The sequence below is a fragment of the Salmo salar genome, chromosome ssa04 (genome assembly GCF_905237065.1).
Source record: "Salmo salar chromosome ssa04, Ssal_v3.1, whole genome shotgun sequence".
In the NCBI taxonomy this organism is placed as follows: Eukaryota; Metazoa; Chordata; class Actinopteri; order Salmoniformes; family Salmonidae; genus Salmo; species Salmo salar.
This window is the reverse complement of record NC_059445.1, coordinates 76,802,091-76,821,775: the sequence shown is the minus strand read 5'-3', so window position 1 is coordinate 76,821,775 and position 19,685 is coordinate 76,802,091. Positions and strand designations below refer to the sequence as shown.

Here is a 19,685-nt window from a genome sequence, read left to right as displayed (position 1 = left end):
AGCTGGTGGAAAGGAGTTCCAATGACGGGCCTTAAAGTTCTCATAGTAGCTGGTGGAAAGGAGTTCCAATGACGGGCCTTAAGGTTCTCATAGTAGCTGGTGGAAAGGAGTTCCAATGACGGGCCTTAAAGTTCTCATAGTAGCTGGTGGAAAGGAGTTCCAATGACGGGCCTTAAAGTTCTCATAGTAGCTGGTGGAAAGGAGTTCCAATGACGGGCCTTAAGGTTCTCATAGTAGCTGGTGGAAAGGAGTTCCAATGACGGGCCTTAAAGTTCTCATAGTAGCTGGTGGAAAGGAGTTCCAATGACGGGCCTTAAAGTTCTCATTGTTGCTGGTGGAAAGGAGTTCCAATGACGGGCCTTAACCTGTTTAGGATAGGGGGCAGTATTTTCACGGCCGGATAAAAAACATACCCGATTTAATCTGGTTATTACTCCTGCCCAGAAACTAGAATATGCATATAATTATTTGATTTGGATAGAAAACACCCTAAAGTTTCTAAAACTGTTTGAATGGTGTCTGTGAGTATAACAGAACTCATATGGCAGGCCAAAACCTGAGAAGATTCCATACAGGAAGTGCCCTGTCTGACCATTTCTTGTCCTTCTATAGCCTCTTTATCGAAAATAGAGGATCTCTGCTGTAATGTGACATTTTCTAAGGCTCCCATAAGCTCTCAGAAGGCGCCAGAACGGGGAATGATGACTCTGCAGTCCCTGGGCGAAAAACAGTAGGGGTTTTGGAAAGTGGTCGTTCTGAGAACAATGACACAGGTGCGCGCGTGCATGTGAAGACTCCATTTTCTATTTCAGTGTTTGAACAAAAACAAGGTCTCCCGGTCGCAATATTATCGCTATTTTATGAGAAAAATCGCATAAAAATTGATTTTAAACAGCGTTTGACATGCTTCGAAGTACGGTAATGGAATATTTTGAATTTTTTTGTCACGATACGCGCCGGCGCGTCACCCTTCGGATAGTGTCTTGAATGCAAGAACAAAACGCAGCTATTTGGATATAACTATGGATTATTTGGAACCAAAACAACATTGGGTGTTGAAGTAGAAGTCCTGGGAGTGCATTCTGACGAAGAACAGCAATTTTTCTTATAGTAAATCTGAGTTTGGTGAGTGCCAAACTTGGTGGGTGTCAAAATAGCTAGCCATGATGGCCGGGCTATCTACTCAGAATATTGCAAAATGTGCTTTCACCGAAAAGCTATTTTAAAATCGGACACCGCGATTGCATAAAGGAGTTCTGTATCTATAATTCTTAAAATAATAGTTTTGTTTTTTGTGAACGTTTATCGTGAGTAATTTAGTAAATTCACCGGAAGTTTTTGGTGGGTATGCTAGTTCTGAACGTCACATGCTAATGTAAAATGCTGGTTTTTGATATAAATATGAACTTGATTGAACAAAACATGCATGTATTGTATAACATAATGTCCTAGGAGTGTCATCTGATGAAGATCATCAAAGGGTAGTGCTGCATTTAGCTGTGGTTTTGGTTTTTGTGACATTATATGCTAGCTTGAAAAATGGGTGTGTGATTATTTCTGGCTGGGTACTCTCCTGACATAATCTAATGTTTTGCTTTCGTTGTAAAGCCTTTTTGAAATCGGACAATGTGGCTAGATAAAGGAGAGTCTTGTCTTTAAAATGGTGTAAAATAGTCATATGTTTGAAAAATTGAAGTTTGGGGATTTTTGAGGTGTTTGTAATTCGCGCCACGCTCTATCATTGGATATTGGCGAGGTGTTCCGCTAGCGGAACATCTAGATGTAAGTTAAGGTTCTCATATTAGCTGGTGGTGGTGGGGAGGTGGATGGTTGTTGAAAACTGTTGCTGAAAAACAACAAGTGAGAGAACATGGGTAAGTTGACATATAAATACAGTACATCCCAAGATTTACGCCCATTGGTTAAGAGAGAAGTAGGTGATTATTGCCAGATTGACCCCATAGAGACATGCATACAAACACACAATAACATATGCACTACACACCCATGTACACATGGATTTTGTGTTAGAGATATGTGGTAGTAGGGTAGAGGCACACACTTAATATGTTGTGAAATCTGTTATTAATGTATTGTAATGTTTTTAAAATGTATAACTGCCTTCATTTTGCTGGACCCCAGGAAGAGTATCTGCTGCCTGGGCAGAAGCTAATGGGGATCCATAATAAATACAAATACAAATAGGTTAAACAGTAAACGTGAGGAATGTGTATTATTGTTGCCGTGGTTATAGGCTATAAGGTAAATAGGTGAATGACACATGGATAATAGAAAAGAGGAGAAGAAACAGGACGCTATGCTGATGATGATAGGTCTCTATTCACTCCCACTATTTTTTTGCTGGGTGGGTGGATTACTTTTCTTTGCTGCTTTGTCTATGTCTTCTCCATATGAAGGCTGTGAGGCTTCATCAGTCTCAGATGACCGTCAATCACACAGTCACGTTCAGAAAAAAAATCCTGAGACGGCCATCTCGCCCTGATGGCCACAATGTCATCTGTGTATTTCCAGACCAGGGGGAAATTAACAGTTTAGTGAGTTGTGACTAAGGAGTGGAGACTGTTGCCTTACAGCAAAACACAAGTAAGGACATTAGAAACTTACTTCAGCTCCTGATGCATGTGGTTCACGAAGTTAGCCTACTTCTCATTTAATAATACTGTACGTCATAAAACACATTACTTACAGATATAGAAAATATGAATCAAAACATAGCTGAGATCACAATATGAAGGTAAAAAACATAATATCACCTCTAAGACCCTTTTCCATGACAACCCTTTTCCATTATAACCGGAAGTTATGAGTTGACCTTTTTGAATAAATACACAGACAAAGCACATGACTGGATTGACATCCCCCTAGCAGGATTTCATTGAGAAATCAAGTTTCAGGTCACTGGGTCACACAGCCACTGTCCACAGAGGAGGACAAATGGTCACCGGCTGACTGCACTCCTCACAGTAGCACATCTCCGACTGTCACCACCCATAATGACATAGTGTCACAGCGGGTGGGGTGGGGGCGGGTAGCAAAAGCAGGCAGGCGGGGAAGAATGGGCCTAGGTGGGGGTGTGACACTTGTTGTTTCAGGTGGCCAAACTCACAGTCCCCCAGCTGGCCCCAGGAAGTGGCCTTGGAGGCAGTATTGGCAGCTCATTATCCCAGATCAAAGGGGCCACTTCTCCCTGGGTAAACCAGCTCCCACACACTGCCCTTTACCTTCCTCACCCAGACCATCTGATTGATATACAGGCAATGGGGTTTCAATTAACAACATACCAACCAATGATGATACAGAACAGAACACATATTAACAAAATAACTCTGAGTCAGTCCATCCATTCCTCATAATATATGGTCCCCTCTCAAACTCTCTATTACCATTCAGAAACACATGATCTGTTTTTATTTATTGTGAATCAGCCACAGATGAAGAGAGCAGCCTGTCACATCCAAGAGTGGAGAACCTCGCCCCCTCACCATCCTCAATCGACTGCCTCACAGAAAGTGGGCTAGTTGCGGATGTTGAAGTGTACTCTTCCCAGCTGGAGCTTATTTTAGCCGTTAGCCTGTCAACAGATGCGCTCAGAGGATAGATAGAGCTGATGCTCTGTACGTGAGCCAGGCCTGCGCTGCTGAATCAGGTCTTAAATATAGCCTAGCCCCTCCGCTGGTGGTGGTGATTCCATGATACTGTTACTGCTGTTGGGCTTAATGAAGGTCAGCACGTATCATGTCTCGGAAACTGACTGACTGACTGACTCACTGACTGACTGACTGCTGAGGCGTGCACTAAACTGTCACTTCCTCTGTTCTGACTGCCTGCCTCCCACCCACACACACCCAGCCCTACCTCAGCTTCCCCCTCCCACACTTCCTACCCACACCCAGCCCTATCTCACCTGCCCCCTCCCACACTTCCTACCAACACCCAGCCCTACCTCACCTTCCCCCTCCCACACTACCTACCCACACCCAGCCCTACCTCACCTTCCCCCTCCCCAGGGGCGGAAATCGCGGGGGGGACGGGGGGGACACGACCCCCCCATCCTGGGAAAAATATGATTTGTCCCCCCCAATATATCACTGAAACATAACTATGTAATTTAAATAATATTAATAATACGCAATGAAAGCAATTGTGCTGATTATAGACACTTAATAGCGCGTTTTTAAGTTTCAAAAGATTGCGACCCCCCCACCCTTTTCCTCACAATGGTTTGATCCACTGGCAAGGTAACAGAGGGGTCGTAGCCACTGTCTGAAAGGCACTCAATGAACGTAACTGACGTGAGGTTAATCCAGTCAATCGCGCACACACACTAGCTGAATATGCACAGCTAGCGCGCAAATATTAACTATTAAGCTAGCTAGTACCTATTCCATTTATGTGGCCTCGTCAAAGATGGAATCTTTGCTATGGTCAATTTATTCCGAGATCAGCATGCAGATGACGTAAGTTAGTGCTTCAAAGTCCCTGTGATAAGGTTAGCGATAAACTGATTTAACCCAGGTAGCAAAGATTATAGCAAACACCACTGAAACTGAATTGGTGTTCGCAAGCTTTGCAAATTCAGCTATTGTTGGAAGCCAGCCAATATGAAACAAACTATTAAAATTACAAAAGGTTGCAGCATATGTTGTGTAAATGGTGAACTCATACAGCTGTCAACTCTTGTCATTTTAATCTGTTTCACATTTGCTAGCTACCTTTTAGATCGAAGCCCAAATAGAATGATTGAAGATGATAGAAGCCCATCTCCTACTGTAAATAACCTACACACTGTGTGTGTAGCCAGCCAGCCAGCCAGGTAGAAAAATGGCAGAAAAATAAAAGACGGACATCAGAGTATTTTTCAGTACACCAAAACGCAAAGTAAGAACCCTAGTAGCCTAATATCTCAAAGACTAGTTGATAAAATGTTCATAAGAAAGAAATGAAATTCTAATGGAAATGTTTCACAATGATGTCATTAGGCAGAGCAGGCAACAGATTGCACACAGACAGCAGAGTTGGGGACAGATATGCAGGGACAGACTGGCAGAGACAGGGAGTCTCAGGTAAGTTTGTTGAGTCTTTGTTTGGCAACATTATGAAAGGTTCTCCATTTTTTTAACTTGTAAAATAGGAACATAATTGGAAAATGCCATGGATACCCCCACTCTCAACTTAAACTGGTGACTGAACTAAGATTTGTTAAAGGCAATGGTATTGCTGTTGTGAATAGTTGTGTAGTTTTGGGTACCGGTAGTTAGGAGTACGGCAAACACCTTATTTCTTTGGTTCCTCAATATACATTTACCATATTACAATGTAGGCTATGTGTTACAGCACTACTTTTGGTGTCCCCCTCAGGAATTGCTCTTGAGAAAATGTCATGTAATTGTCCCCCCCAAAGTTGATATCAGATTTTCGCCCCTGCCCCTCCCACACTTCCTACCCACACCCAGCCCTACCTCACCTTCCCCCTCCCACACTTCCTACCCACACCCAGCCCTACCTCACCTTCCCCCTCCCACACTTCCTACCCACATCCAGCCCTACCTCACCCTCCCCCTCCCACACTTCCTACCCACACCCAGCCCTACCTCACCCTCCCCCTCCCACACTTCCTACCCACACCCAGCCCTACCTCACCTTCCCCCTCCCACACCTCCTACCCACACCCAGCCCTACCTCAACTTCCCCCTCCCAGAGTCTGCCCAAGCTCTAGCCCCTCCTCCACTTCCCTTCCTCTGTGAGGCACAGGGTACAATAATCACACATACTTTACCAAGTCTAACGTGGAGCCTCCAAATATTTAAATGGCTGACGACAGGCATGAGTCACGGGATGGACAAACTCAGAGACCCTTTGCCTTGATATAGTCATCCAACAGGTTTGGAGTGAATAAGGTTTTGGGAGGACTTCTTAGTTGATCGCGCTGACTTGAACTATACACGTTCTTGTTTCTCGTATCTTTTGTTTATTTTAACATGTTTTATTTAACCTTTGTTTAACTAGGCAAGTCACCACAATTGGAACGAGAAAGCACGTGCATGCGCACACATGGAAATGTATCACTCGAGTCCAACAAAATGGAATATAATAGAATGTTGAGGATAAAGTTCGGAATTACACAAAAGACCTGCATCACTATACTGAGTACTTTGCTGTTTCTAAAAGGATAAATGTGGGTGTTTTAGGATCCTTTGTTTATGGTTTCCGTCGGCCCCCATACTGCAGAGCGAGCAAATAGAGATTTGGTTAAAAAATATTGAACCAATCCTTTAAATGTAAGCACTGAAAGCAGCCTTGCTTCTCTTGACTGATAAAACAAACATAATCCTCATTGCATTAACCAGGCGTTAGGACAGCCATACTGCCCTGATTGGGCTGCCAATTTTCCACAGTCTGATGACTGTTCGATATGACGTATCATTTCAGCCATGTGATTACTGCCTGGTCTGGGCTGTTAGCTGGGCCTGCCCATTGTTGGACTTCAGTCTATCCAGCGCCACAAGATGGAAAGTGAAGAGGACCACTTTGGGCTGGGCTGAGTGGGCTGAGCCACACATGGAGGATACATATAAACCACACACACATATACACACACCGCAGAGACACAGGCCAACAGGCTTTACCAGACAACCACAGGCGAGTACAGCCGTCACACAAACCAAGCTGTCTGAAGCAGTGAAACAGTCTGGATGTGCATGTCAAAGAGGGAAGGCATCCACCATGTCCATGTAGGCCCTGATATAGGGCAGGTCAAAGTTCATACGTTTCTATACCTCTCTCAGTGGGATGTGCCGGTATGAATCAGGAGTCCCATTCAGTGGAGAAAGCTGTGTGAGACGTCCCTCTTCTAGGGTGAGAGAAGGGACCCCTGTGCTAGGGTATCTTTGTGTTGTAGATGAGGGGGTACTGGTGTGGGGTCTCAGGAGACAAGGATGTTATGTGCACGGAGCGACACGTGGAATTCCCAGAATGTGAGTGGTGTGAAGGGCGCAACACCACACCCCTAGCAGAAGGTCACACTTCAGCGCTGGTTGGTCCCCTGGGTGAGGGTTCAGGCAGGGTCCTGTCACCCTTCTCAAGAGAGGTTAGGGGTCGGCTTCCACAAGGGGCTCGGTTTTCCCCTCTGTCACTGCAAGGGGGTTGAGGGATGCTGCCTCCAGTCTTCCCACATCGCCCACAGCTCACCAAAGGTCCACATTCCTCACATTAGTTGTCCGTAATAATAGCCCCTCTTCCTGTGGGCTATGTCCATGACCACAGAAGCCCTCAGAAATATCTGGTTGTTAGGTTTCTGCAGGTGGACTAAGATGTGTTCAATTTATAATGGATTTGCTTTCTGTGGGTGGCCAAATATGTGTTACATTTTAAGTGAGAGACGATAGTTTTCTAACTATAAAACTAATAAACATATCTTACTTTTTACATGGTAATTCCAGTCTAATGACTTGGGCTTTGGTCAAAACCCATATTTACACAAGACCATTCTCATTATATTTTTCTTCGCTAATTACCTATGTTCACATCTAGATGGAGATTACGATTACATTTTGAGCAATTTCTAGGGTAGAGAGTACAACTGTCTCTAAAATGTGTGTAGACCACAATGTTTTACAAAAGCCATCCAGTGCTCTATGATTAAAGATATTGAAGTAAACATAATACATCCTTCTCCATACTACCATCAGGTAATATATTCAACTTTACTTTCAAAATGGGAATATTTATATTTGTTGAATTCAGATTTAGAAGAAGTTAATATTGGCCAAAGTAATCAATCTCAAGTGAGATACAATTATGATGGCTACACACACAGAGGCAGAAAGGCAGGTACATACAACAGACACACACATACACACACAAACACAACACACAAACCAAAAATACATACACATGCTCCTCCCCTTCCTGCTTCTCACTACAGCCCTTTCTCCACTCCAAAGCACACAAACACACCTTCTAAAAACCATGCTTCTGCAGATTCAGGAAGTCAATATTTGAGAAGTTGAAACTACCTGGCTCCATGTTTGAGATCTGCCTTACTCTAGAAACGTATTGCGGAATTCATCATTACTCTCATGTTGTCATTGGATCCGAACTGGAACACCCTGACATTGTTTATGAATGAAAATCATTTCTCCTGTACAACAGATGTTGGCCTCACATCCACAGAGGTACCAAGTGGATGTGGGAGGGACCATAAAGAACAGGACAGAAATATTATTTTGTGCATGTACTGCCTTGACGATCATGCTGCAAAAAAAAAATCTGCAATTGGACAGGCAGCTTTTGCAACCCATACCTGCAAACCACAAAGCTGCAGAGAGAGAGAGCTCTGTAGGTGCCACCAGGCAGGAAGGGATTTCCATATGTGTGATTGTGACCACTGCTGCCCAGAGAAACAATTGGGGCTGTGAAGGACCCTTATTTCCTAAGTGTTAATCCTTGTTGCAATGTGTGGTCATTAGCACTGAATAGAAAAGATTGCAGACTGGGCAGGAGATTTATCTAAATGTGTATTCACATCTTACAGAAACTGCAGCTATCGCCCAAATGCTGCATGATCTCAGTTGCATTAAAGAAATACAAACCATTGCCTACATATGTGCCCTTGAACACATCCTTACAAACAATTACAATTTGGTAGTGTTAAAGTGAAGGTGAGGTTGTCATCGAAGTCTGTGCTAATGTAGATGGAGACTATTAACCTTTGACAGTATTAATACACAAGTTGGGAGCTGAAGCTATCTGTGGGGGAAGGGCAGACAGTGGGTTGTTAAAATGGAAATTCACACTCATTTTCCTTCTTGTGGTTTCGGTACAAATCATCAACATCCTATTCTTTTGTGAATCATGCCTGCCGTCACGCTGGTTGCGTTTCACAGTTTGGTGTCATAAACTCAAATCAAATTGTATTTGTCACATGCGCCGAATACAACAGGTGTAGACCTTACAGTGACATGCTTACTTACAAATCCTTAACCAACAATGCAGTTTTAAGAAGATCCCTAAAAAAGTAAGAGATAAGAATAACAAATAATGAAAGATCAGCAGTAAATAACAATAGCGGGGCTATATACAGGGGCTATATACAGGGGCTATATACAGGGGCTATATACAGGGGTTATATACAGGGGCTATATACAGGGGCTATATACAGGGGCTATATACAGGGGCTATATACAGGGGTTATATACAGGGGCTATATACAGGGGTTATATACAGGGGCTATATACAGGGCTATATACAGGGGCTATATACAGGGGCTGTATACAGGGGGTGTATACAGGGGCTGTATACAGGGGCTGTATACAGTGGCTATATACAGGGGCTATATACAGGGGTTATATACAGGGGCTATATACAGGGGTTATATACAGGGGCTATATACAGGGGCTATATACAGGGGTTATATACAGGGGCTATATACAGGGGTTATATACAGGGGCTATATACAGGGGTTATATACAGGGGTTATATACAGGGGCTATATACAGGGGCTATATACAGGGGCTATATACAGGGGCTGTATACAGGTGCTGTATACAGGGGGTGTATACAGGGGCTATATACAGGGGCTATATACAGGGGCTATATACAGGGGCTATATACAGGGGTTATATACAGGGGTTATATACAGGGGCTATATACAGGGGCTATATACAGGGGCTATATACAGGGGCTATATACAGGGGTTATATACAGGGGGTACCGGTACAGATTCTATGTGTCAATGTGCAGGGACACCAGTGTTGAGGTAATTATGTACATGTAGGTAGTTATTAAAGTGGTTATGCATAGATAATAACAGAGAATAGCAGCAGCGTGGGGGGGGGGGGGGGGGCAATGCAAGTAGTCTGGGTAACCATTAGATTAGATGTTCAGGAGTCTTGTGGCTTGGGGGTAGAAGCTGTTTAGATTTAGAAGCCTCTTGGACCTAGACTTGGCGCTCTGGTACCGCTTGCCATGCGGTAGCAGAAAGAACAGTCTATGACTGGGGTGGCTGGAGTCTTTGACAATTTTTAGGGCCTTCCTCTGACCCCGAGTGGTACAGAGGTCCTGGGTGCCAGGAAGCTTGGCCCCGGTGATGTACTGGGCCGTACGCATTACCCTCTGTACATCACCGGGGCCAAGCTATCCGCCATCCCTTATTTCCTAAGTGTTCATCCTTGTTGCTGAATAGAAAAGATTGCAGACTGGGCAGGAGATTTATCTAAATGTGTATTCACATCTTACAGAAACTGCAGCTATCGCCCAAATGCTGCATGATCTCAGTTGCATTAAAGAAATACAAACCATTGCCTACATATGTGCCCTTGAACACATCCTTACAAACAATTACAATTTGGTAGTGTTAAAGTGAAGGTGAGGTTGTCATCGAAGTCTGTGCTAATGTAGATGGAGACTATTAACCTTTGACAGCATTAATACACAAGTTGGGAGCTGAAGCTATCTGTGGGGGAAGGGCAGACAGTGGGTTGTTAAAAGGGAAATTCACACTCATTTTCCTTCTTGTGGTTTCGGTACAAATCAACAACATCCTGTTCTTTTGTGAATCATGCCTGCCGTCACGCTGGTTGCGTTTCACAGTTTGGTGTCATAAACTCAAATCAAATTGTATTTGTCACACAAATCAAAACGGCCTTTTACTGTGCAAGGACTCGACTCAAACTGCAGCAAATGGAGAAAGCAAAGACCCTATTAAAACAACAGCAAATGCCATCGTTTCGATCTTCTTTGAATCGTGATCCACAATATAGGCCTACAAGTGAGTAATAATATAATACCCTATTAGTAGCCGATATGCCACGATCTAGGTTGAGCAAACAGTCATTTAGCCTACATGTTTTCAGTTTGGAGCAAAGCTTTGATTCTACATAGCATTTTACTTACATTTTAGGCCAGGCGGCTCTCCATAAGCTAATGGTTCTTTCCTTTACCTTTACCTTCTTTACACAACAACAGTTTACCATATAACGACGAGGCATAGACCTACATCAAATATTTATTTTCTTAATGTTATTATTTCCCATTGCACAATTCAAAATGGTCAAGATGCCCCTAACATGAGGTTCCATATTCGGAAATTAGCATTCATTTTCAGGTCGGAATCATGAATGAGTGAATCAATGAATAAATAAGCAGCCTGGTGTGACGCCCATAGCCGGCTCATTCATGTAATCCTCTCTGACATCGCCCTTGTGACAAAAAAACTCCCAATTCTTCCATTCATGAAATCTTGGTATCACGCTTGCGCAATGAAATTCGGAGTCCTCCCATTCATAAAAACGTAACCCCCGCATTTGAGCTCTGAGACGTTGTGCCCTCCCATTCACAAAAAAAACATGTCAAGGCATCTGCGCAGTACGTTCTCTACCCTCCCATTCATAAAAACCAATTTCCCCATGTAGTTGCAACATCGTATCAAAAAGACCGTGTCCTCACTGCAGTAAGCATCGAGTGGATAGTGTTCAATCATTTTTGGACTTAGTGTTTTTTCTTTACTTGGGAGAAATATCTTTGGAATATACATGCAGTCTTCGAGCTCAACAGAGACATGCGCTGCTAGTCTGGAAAAGTAAGTTATTCTATCGGATTTATAATGACGTTTTTGACATGGGCTACATAAACCATAGTAGCCTATCACATTTTTGGTTAAACAATTTCGAATACTGGCGTGTACATCAGTTTTGTGGCTTGCTTGGGTGCGCTGAACATTTATTTTTCTCTCTTGCAACAAGCTGTTCCCCTATTTGTACTTTGTGTCAATATTTAACCATGGAAGCTACTGGAGCAAGGTTGTGGACAAGAGAGGAGTAATAATGAGAGCAGATGAAATAAGAGAGCCTAAATGCTGACTTTTGTTTTACCTCGTTCATTTTTAAAAGCGTTATAAGCCGTTTATACACATCTATGTGGTGGTTAAAAACATCAGCCTAACGTAGGCTATTAGTTACGGACGTTGTGTCTTTGCCTCTTGCTGCTGATCATTCGCATTATCGAGGCTGGTTGCGTGACGCTTCTCTGCAGCGTTCGAGCTGGCACATCATGTGCATATGTCAGGTGGTTTTGTCATCTGTTCCTTTAAATAACTACCCGTTTTAAAATAAACCGTTTGTCCAATAAAAATAACCAGCGTTTTGGTCTAAACTGCCACCCTCCTTTCATAAACCAATAGACCACACTATAGCCGCTTGCGCGTAAAAAAAATATAATTTTAAGACGCCATAGCCTATATGTTCTGGAGATTTGGCTATTGTGAATCACTTGTCGAATGAAATGTTATCATCATGTCTCGATAAATATTTAGTCAGATTTTACGTTTATTTTCTATTTGTATTGACGTGTCGCCTCCGGTTATACTCACTTAATTCACCGACGCTAAGGGGAGGGAGGAGGGAGACTCTGTAGCCCACCTACCTACGGTCTCTGGATTCACTGGTCCGGATGATCAGGAGGATTTGCAGATCTGAGAGACGCAGCATTTTGCTCACAACTATATTCAGGTTCCGTGATTATTGCTGTGGCAAATTACCTGACAATCGTATCAATATTTAACTAAAAATGTCATGAATTCCTTTATACTTTATCATGTCTGCCAGCTACAGTGGTAGGCCTGTAGTCTACCACACTACATTATAGTGTCTACTATAAAGTAACTACTAAGTAGTAACTGTTGTGCCCTGTATGACTATTGGGTCATTAAATAGGGCTTGTTGGCATTTATTGGGACGAATCTTGTCCTGGAAGCAGCTCTGCAGCGTGGTCACTAGCTGGCACAGCGACGAAGTCATAATTTTAAACCTAACCTTAACCACACTGCTCACTTTATGATTAGTCTTACATTAAGACCAACCACTTTTGTTTTTATGATTTTTTAAAACGAAATAGCCAATTTGGACTTCGCACCTTGCCCAAACCGCTCAGCTTTGCCTCCAGGACAGGATTCATCCCAATAAACGTCAACCTGCTTACATAGGTGCCATTATAGTCTACCTACTAATTCGGTGTTTCTTCCTTTTTAAGAGTGATGATGGGGCATGCTAGCTCGTATTCATGCAACTATGTCTCTTTTGGCGCATGCAGAGTAATGTCCAAAAACTAGTGTCCGACTCTTGTGAAGATCAGATGGGTAAAGAGGAACATGTTATTTGTCACTATGGAGAATACTTGTTAGTTAGGCCCACCCAAAGGTTTCTACTCACAGCATCATAGTTATGAATCATTTTTACACTGCAAATTGACCGCAGAATCCCAAACAGATATAGCATTTGACAAAAACAGAATGCTTTCAAACATTGATTACATTAGGATACGATCACATATGTCTCTCTATTTACATGTCGGAATACTTGGGAACAGATTTTCTAAATTAAAATCACTTTGAGGAAATGTCCTGGTGATTTTACAGTATTTTATGTCCATCAAAAAAAAAATTACATATATTTTGCTCAGAAAACTTGGGGCGCCAAATAAAATCACCAGCGAGCTGAATTTGGCCCGCGTGCCTCCTATTGGGGAACCGTGTCCTACAACCTTTAAGGAGAAATGAACACCGACCAAATGCAATAAAATCAACAATGCGATTCATTACATTTTTTCTAGTCACCAAACATAAAAAAGCAATATCTATTTCATCAAGGGTCCTTTGGTGAATGTGTTTATAGCACTTGAAGTCATGTGTTATAATCTCATTCTGGTCTTTGGGCCCCTCTTCTTCTGAATATAATTTGGCATAGGCTTTATTTGTTATTGCATTCAAGTCTTGCAATTAATGTTGACGTTGTGGTATTTTGTCTCTTGAGAAAGTGTGAAACATGAATTGGGTAAATTACATATTAATGCGCAACATAATGTGGATTTTATTGCATTTGAATACCAGGTATTATTAGAATGTTTTATATATATATATATATATTTAAATAATGTGCTTAAATATAATATATTTAAATGATATGCTTGTTAATATTCATTATAAACTGATACAGGACATTCTCTGAATGTAACTGTCATCATTACAATCGGTTGCTATGAGTCATTGTTGAGAATATATACTCTATGCTGACTCACGTCTTGTACAACCACTGACTAAGAGTCTTGTGTTAGATGGATTTGTGTACAGATGTAGGTTCATCATTTGATCACTTTTTTGTTGCTGAGAATTTCCCTGCAAAGCAGGAAATGCAAACATGTAAAAATACATCTAAAGTTTGTAATTTCCACTTGATTTGCCCTAACAAAACATCTATCAGCACCTACAAAAATGTCCATTAATTATAACATAATAATTCACATTTCCTGTTGCTGCAGGATTATTTTCCTGCTGTAGCAAACTGGCTCAAATTAAGATCCTAAGTAGGGTAGCCATTCCAGGAGGCTGACTGTTGTCTCTATGTTTCTGCAGGACTGCTGGATGTTGAGCTCTCTGTTTGCTGTATGAGGGACAAAACCGCACAGATGGAGTCGAGGGTTCCCCACCACATCCCCGGAGTGTCTTCTTCCATTATATCCCAGCCGTTGCTGGACAGTAGGGTTCCCTATGGAAGGCTACAGCACCCGCTCACCATCTTCCCAATCGACCAGATGAAGTCCTCTCATGTGGAAAACGACTATATTGACAGTCCCGCTGTGGTCTCCCAGCAACCCCTCAACCAGAAGGCTGTCAACAGGGGGCCCCACGAGGCACTGCTAGGGGCTCCCCACCTCCCCCAACTGGCGCGCTGTAACCCTCACAATGCCACCACACACCCCTGGATAACCTTCAGCGGGCGGCCCAGCTCCATCAGCAGCAGCAGCAGCACCTCGTCAGACCAGAGGCTGCTGGACCACGCAGCCCCCACCCCCGTGGTGGACCACAGCTCCACCGTAGTCACCACCAGGACCCCCTGCTGCGAGCCCAAGGCGCTCACCTCAAAGCCCCTGGATCTAAAGACTGCTGCCCAGGGGGCCGCAACGGTTGACAAGAAGCACATGCTGCTGTGTGAGATTTGTGGGAAGTGCCGGTGCACGGAGTGCACCCTGCCCCGGACCCTGCCCTCGTGCTGGGTGTGTAACCAGGAGTGCCTGTGCTCAGTGCAGAGCCTGGTGGACTCAGCCACCTGCATGTGCCTGGTCAAGGCCATTTTCTACCACTGCACAGAGGACGAGGATGATGAGGGCTCCTGCGCCGACCGCCCATGCTCCTGCCACCAGTCTAACTGCTGTGCGCGCTGGTCCTTCATGGCAGCCATGTCCCTGGTGCTGCCCTGTCTGGTGTGCTACCTGCCCACCATGGGCTGTGTCAAACTGTCGCAGAAGTGCTACGACAAAACCAGCCGCCCGGGCTGCCGCTGCAAGAACTCCCAGCAGGCCTGTAAGAGCATGGAGGCCAAGGCTGCAGGCCAGGAGAAACAGGCCTCATGATAGTCATTGGCTGTTGCCTTATCAATACCCTCTGGATAGGACAATCCCCCCAACCCCTACCCGCTGGATGACTTCCAAAAAACCATGGTACTTACAAAAGGGTTTACACTTGTCCTTCTTGGTTCGAGTGATGTTATTCCACACAAGTCAGAATAAGTCTGTCTGCTCAATTGGTTGTCCTAGACAACTGCTTGCCTCAGAACCCATCTTTATAAGTATAACAGACTGGCAGATTTTGTTTCTAAAATGGCTGAAGGCACAATTCATTATCCCTCTATACTGCTCTGCATTTCCAGCTTCATCATAGCTAGCTACTCTATGACACATTGGACGCCAGTTGTTGTTCTCCTAAAAAAAAAAGAAAGAAAAAAGAAGCCTGCTCCAAAGCAGTTTCCCTCTGTTTATGCAAACTGTTGATTTCCTTTTGGGTAGTAAAGGATACTTCAACTGAAACAGCCACCCACTCTCCCCCATATATGAAAAGTTTCAGTCCCATACAAGCCTTCTTGTGCTAGCTTGATGTTGAGCTCGTTATGTCAAGGTGGAAAAGTGAGAGGTAAAGTCGTGTGGCTTTGCCCATCTGATATGTAAGGTCATACCACAACTGAGAGAAAAATAGTGTTTAGGATTGCCTGACTTGATCACTTTCCATTTCCTTGAGGGGATTTTTTAACCTAGCTTTTACCAATCACTTCAGAATAATTGCACGTCATGCCCTGCATGATGTGACGTAGTGGTTAACCCCAGTGCTCGACGTGGATGTGTTGTAGAAAAACCTCCTCAGGGATTGTTCCTCATCAGTAGAATTTTGGTCTAGCGCGTAAAAACTGCCATTAGCCTAGTTGACTTCACTTTGCACAAGAGGCAAAGAACAGTTTAAAAAGGGCAATTGTGAATTATTTAGGAAGAGTAAGTTAAGAGAGGAAATGGAGGGAAAATACACTCTTAGAAAAAAAGGTGCTATCCAGAACCTAAAAGTTTTTTTCGGCTGTCCCCAAAGGAGAACCCTTTGAAGAACCCTTTTTGGTTCAAGGTAGAAACATTTTGGGTTCCATGTAGGACCCTTTCCACAGTGGGTTCTACATGGAACCAAAGGGTTTTACGTGGAACCAAAAGGGTTCTCCCTGGAACCAAAAATAGTTATCTTATGGGGATAGCTGAAAAACCTTTTTGGAATTTTTCTGGAGTGTAGCGTTTTCAGGAAGAGGTAAAGTGAAGCTGTAGCATATCTAGCCAGCCTTAGTTAAATCAAACCTGCCACTTGAACAACCTTTTTAGATGAAGCAAACCCCTTATGATGTACTGAAGCACAGTATTAAGTATCAATGCTTAATGTATTTTACATTACTCTGTGAACTACTTTTGAGTCCACATTGTATCAAATCAAATTTATTGGTCGCATACACATATCTAGCAGATGTTATTGCGGGTTTAGCAAAATGCTTGTGTTCCTAGCTCCAACAGTGCAGTAATATCTAACAATACACAACAATACACACAAATCTAAAAGTAAAAGAATGGAATGAAGAAATTCTCATAATTTTTGCTGCAGTGTTGAGTTTGTCGTCTGTTAGAAATATTATTTATCTTTATTTTCTCAATCTATTTTGTGGCTTGCCTGGAGTACCAATGACTTTGCCAAAGGAGTTTAGTATAGCTTGTTTAGCTGTCTTAGGGATCATATTTGTTATGCACTCGCCAAATTGTCAGAGGCCAATTGCTCTTAAAGGTGCGGTGTCCTTTTTATATGCCAAACTGAAGTACGCTTCAGTTTGGCATAAAGGGATACCGTCGTTCCAAAATCTACTAATTTCTGTCACGTTGGTTCTAAGGTCCCCCACTAACATTAGGGCCTGTCTCTTTTACATTTTTGTACTTGTCTTGTTGCACAAAGCAGAAAACATACAGGAAAAAAAACACTGTTCTTAGTCTTGAATGTATAAGGCAATATTATTTTCAAATGTTTGCAATTAAATCCAAGGGAAGGTGCCAAAACGGGGAATGATGTTCTGACTGGCATAGCCAGGGAATATTTGTTAATGTGGTGACAATATGTTATAGAAATAGACCTATGTTATAGAAATAGACCTATGCAGGTGATATGATGTTGTAAATAGTTTTAAATGTCCTTGAAAAACTGCATGGTACATTATAACTACAATACAAAATATAGATAGATATATAGAAATATATTTTGAGGGTAAAGATTTGAGGTTGAGGGGAAGAGGGAGGGGGGAAGACAGGTCTTACTATCATAAGCACTTGATTTAGAAAAGTGTGCCCTGCAGTAAAAATACCTCTGTTTATGCTATTCATGCCTCGTTAGCAGGATAGAGATGAAGCTAATTCCCAGTTCTTCAGTGCCCCTGCAACTGTGGAATCATTGAATCCACTGAAGGAATACAATTTTGGCCTATCCGGATCAACCCATTTCCCCCTGTTTGTACTTACACAGTGTCGCAACTTCTTTTTCCTCCCCAAGTTTTCCGACAAATACCCTGGCCTTGATTGACAAATACCCTGGCCTTGATTGACAAATGCCCTGGCCTTGACTAACAAATACAGCTGCTGTCCATAAACTTGTCAAAACCACCATGAGGAAAAGAGAACTCTAAAGCTACGTTCCATTCCATCTTGTTTAATAGTGGATCTCTTTTGTTTCTCTGCCTTTTTTTTCTCAGTCTCTCTCTCACACTGTGGCTTGGGTAAAATCCTTAGCCCCAAACTACATTAGCGTTATGTGTTTGGTGGCCTGTTAAGGTATTGAATAATCACCAACCATGACAACTCAATAATGAAGCCTTTTATTTTGTTAGAATGCTGTGACTTAAACTCCATTTTGTGGTACACTTGTGGCCACTAGAATTATCTTCAACTCAATCAAAATAACCTTCCAAACTGCTGGCTCCTGCTATTCAATGTCTTTGCCTTTGCAATGTCAATGTTGCGGAAAAATTAGCTCTGTGCTTTTGTTTCGTTTAACTATAAGAAAAAATCTCACATATAAAAGTTTCCCTTTATAGATATATTTATTTTGAAGTTCTATTTTATATAGTATTTATTTAGATGCCAACCTTTGTTTGTGAAGAAAGCTCATGTCGAAATGGAATGTACATTGACATTGGAAATATATATTGTTAAATATAAACATGTTGTGGTGTCTTTTTTTACTGACGGTCATCTACTTGAATCATACACGAACCAAACTCTTAGACAGACAGGAAACATATCAGTACATTCTCTGTCTTTCTGCCATGTCCTTTCAGCTTGTAGGAACATCGTTAAGTGTTAAAGCTACCAATGAGAGTTCTGTTCCCATAGTTACAAGACTTAGTTTGTCATTTTGTTGATCTGGGGCGGGAGAGCTATGGTTGAAAGTAAAAAAAAGAAAAAGCGGGCCAGAAATAGCCTGTTTCCCGTTCATTCGCAGAGGACCAAATTAAAACTGTTAATCATGTTAAATCAGGACATTTAGTGGTTTTCACTGTTTCATTTGAATGCTTCCTGAATTCCCTTCCTTTTAGTTTAAATGGTATTATTCTCCTACAGAACAGTGGTAAGCCACACTCCAATTCAGGCCAGAAGAAGCAACTTGACCCTACATTTACTGACAGAAAATATTACAGTAAGTAACACTGGGGCTCCTGAGTGGTGCATTGGTCTAAGGCACTGTATTTCAATGCTAGATGCGTCACTACAGACCCTGGTTCAATTCCAGGCTGTATCACAACTGGCTGTGATTGGGAGTCCCATAGGGCAGCGCACAATTGTCCAAGTTAGGGTTTGGCCGGGGGTAGGTTGTCATTGTAAATAAAAATTTGTTCTTAACTGACTTGCCTAGTTAAATAAATAAAAAATTCAGATATTTCCTCCCTCCACTTAGACAGAAACATGCCCTGGTCAAATGCAATGAATAATATCCTCAACCAATTAAAGTCAAGGATTAGTTTTGGCAGTGAGTTACTGTAAGTAAGAAAGACCATGCTGAGAAAATGTTTTCCTCTATTTGGAAAAAAAAGGCAACATGAGAGGTTGTTGTCCTTGTAAATTGTGTGTGAACACTGACTGACTACATGATTAAGGGGTGGTCTTATATAGATGTGAAACATTCCTTTTCTCTCAACAAGAGCACCACGTACCTACGTGGTCAACCTGTGCCGTCCCCCCCCCAGGCCCACCTGTGTCGTTTCCCCTCCAGGCAAGGCAGGGCCCTGTTTCCTGAGTGTTACCTGTAAGCACCTGGGGGAGATGAGTGAGAAGCT

The 19,685-nt window shown here is 42.6% G+C and overlaps 1 protein-coding gene across 1 annotated transcript; it reads left to right on the top strand.

Annotated features, from left to right (window-relative positions):
• The first annotated feature begins 11,430 nt into the window (after positions 1-11,430).
• LOC106603857 (protein sprouty homolog 4) lies at positions 11,431-18,571 on the top strand. The gene is made up of 2 exons (XM_014198055.2): positions 11,431-11,599; positions 14,426-18,571. The coding sequence occupies exon 2, from the start codon at positions 14,458-14,460 to the stop codon at positions 15,421-15,423; it is 966 nt and encodes a 321-aa protein (XP_014053530.1). The 5' UTR covers positions 11,431-11,599; positions 14,426-14,457; the 3' UTR covers positions 15,424-18,571.
• The last annotated feature ends 1,114 nt before the right edge of the window (positions 18,572-19,685 follow it).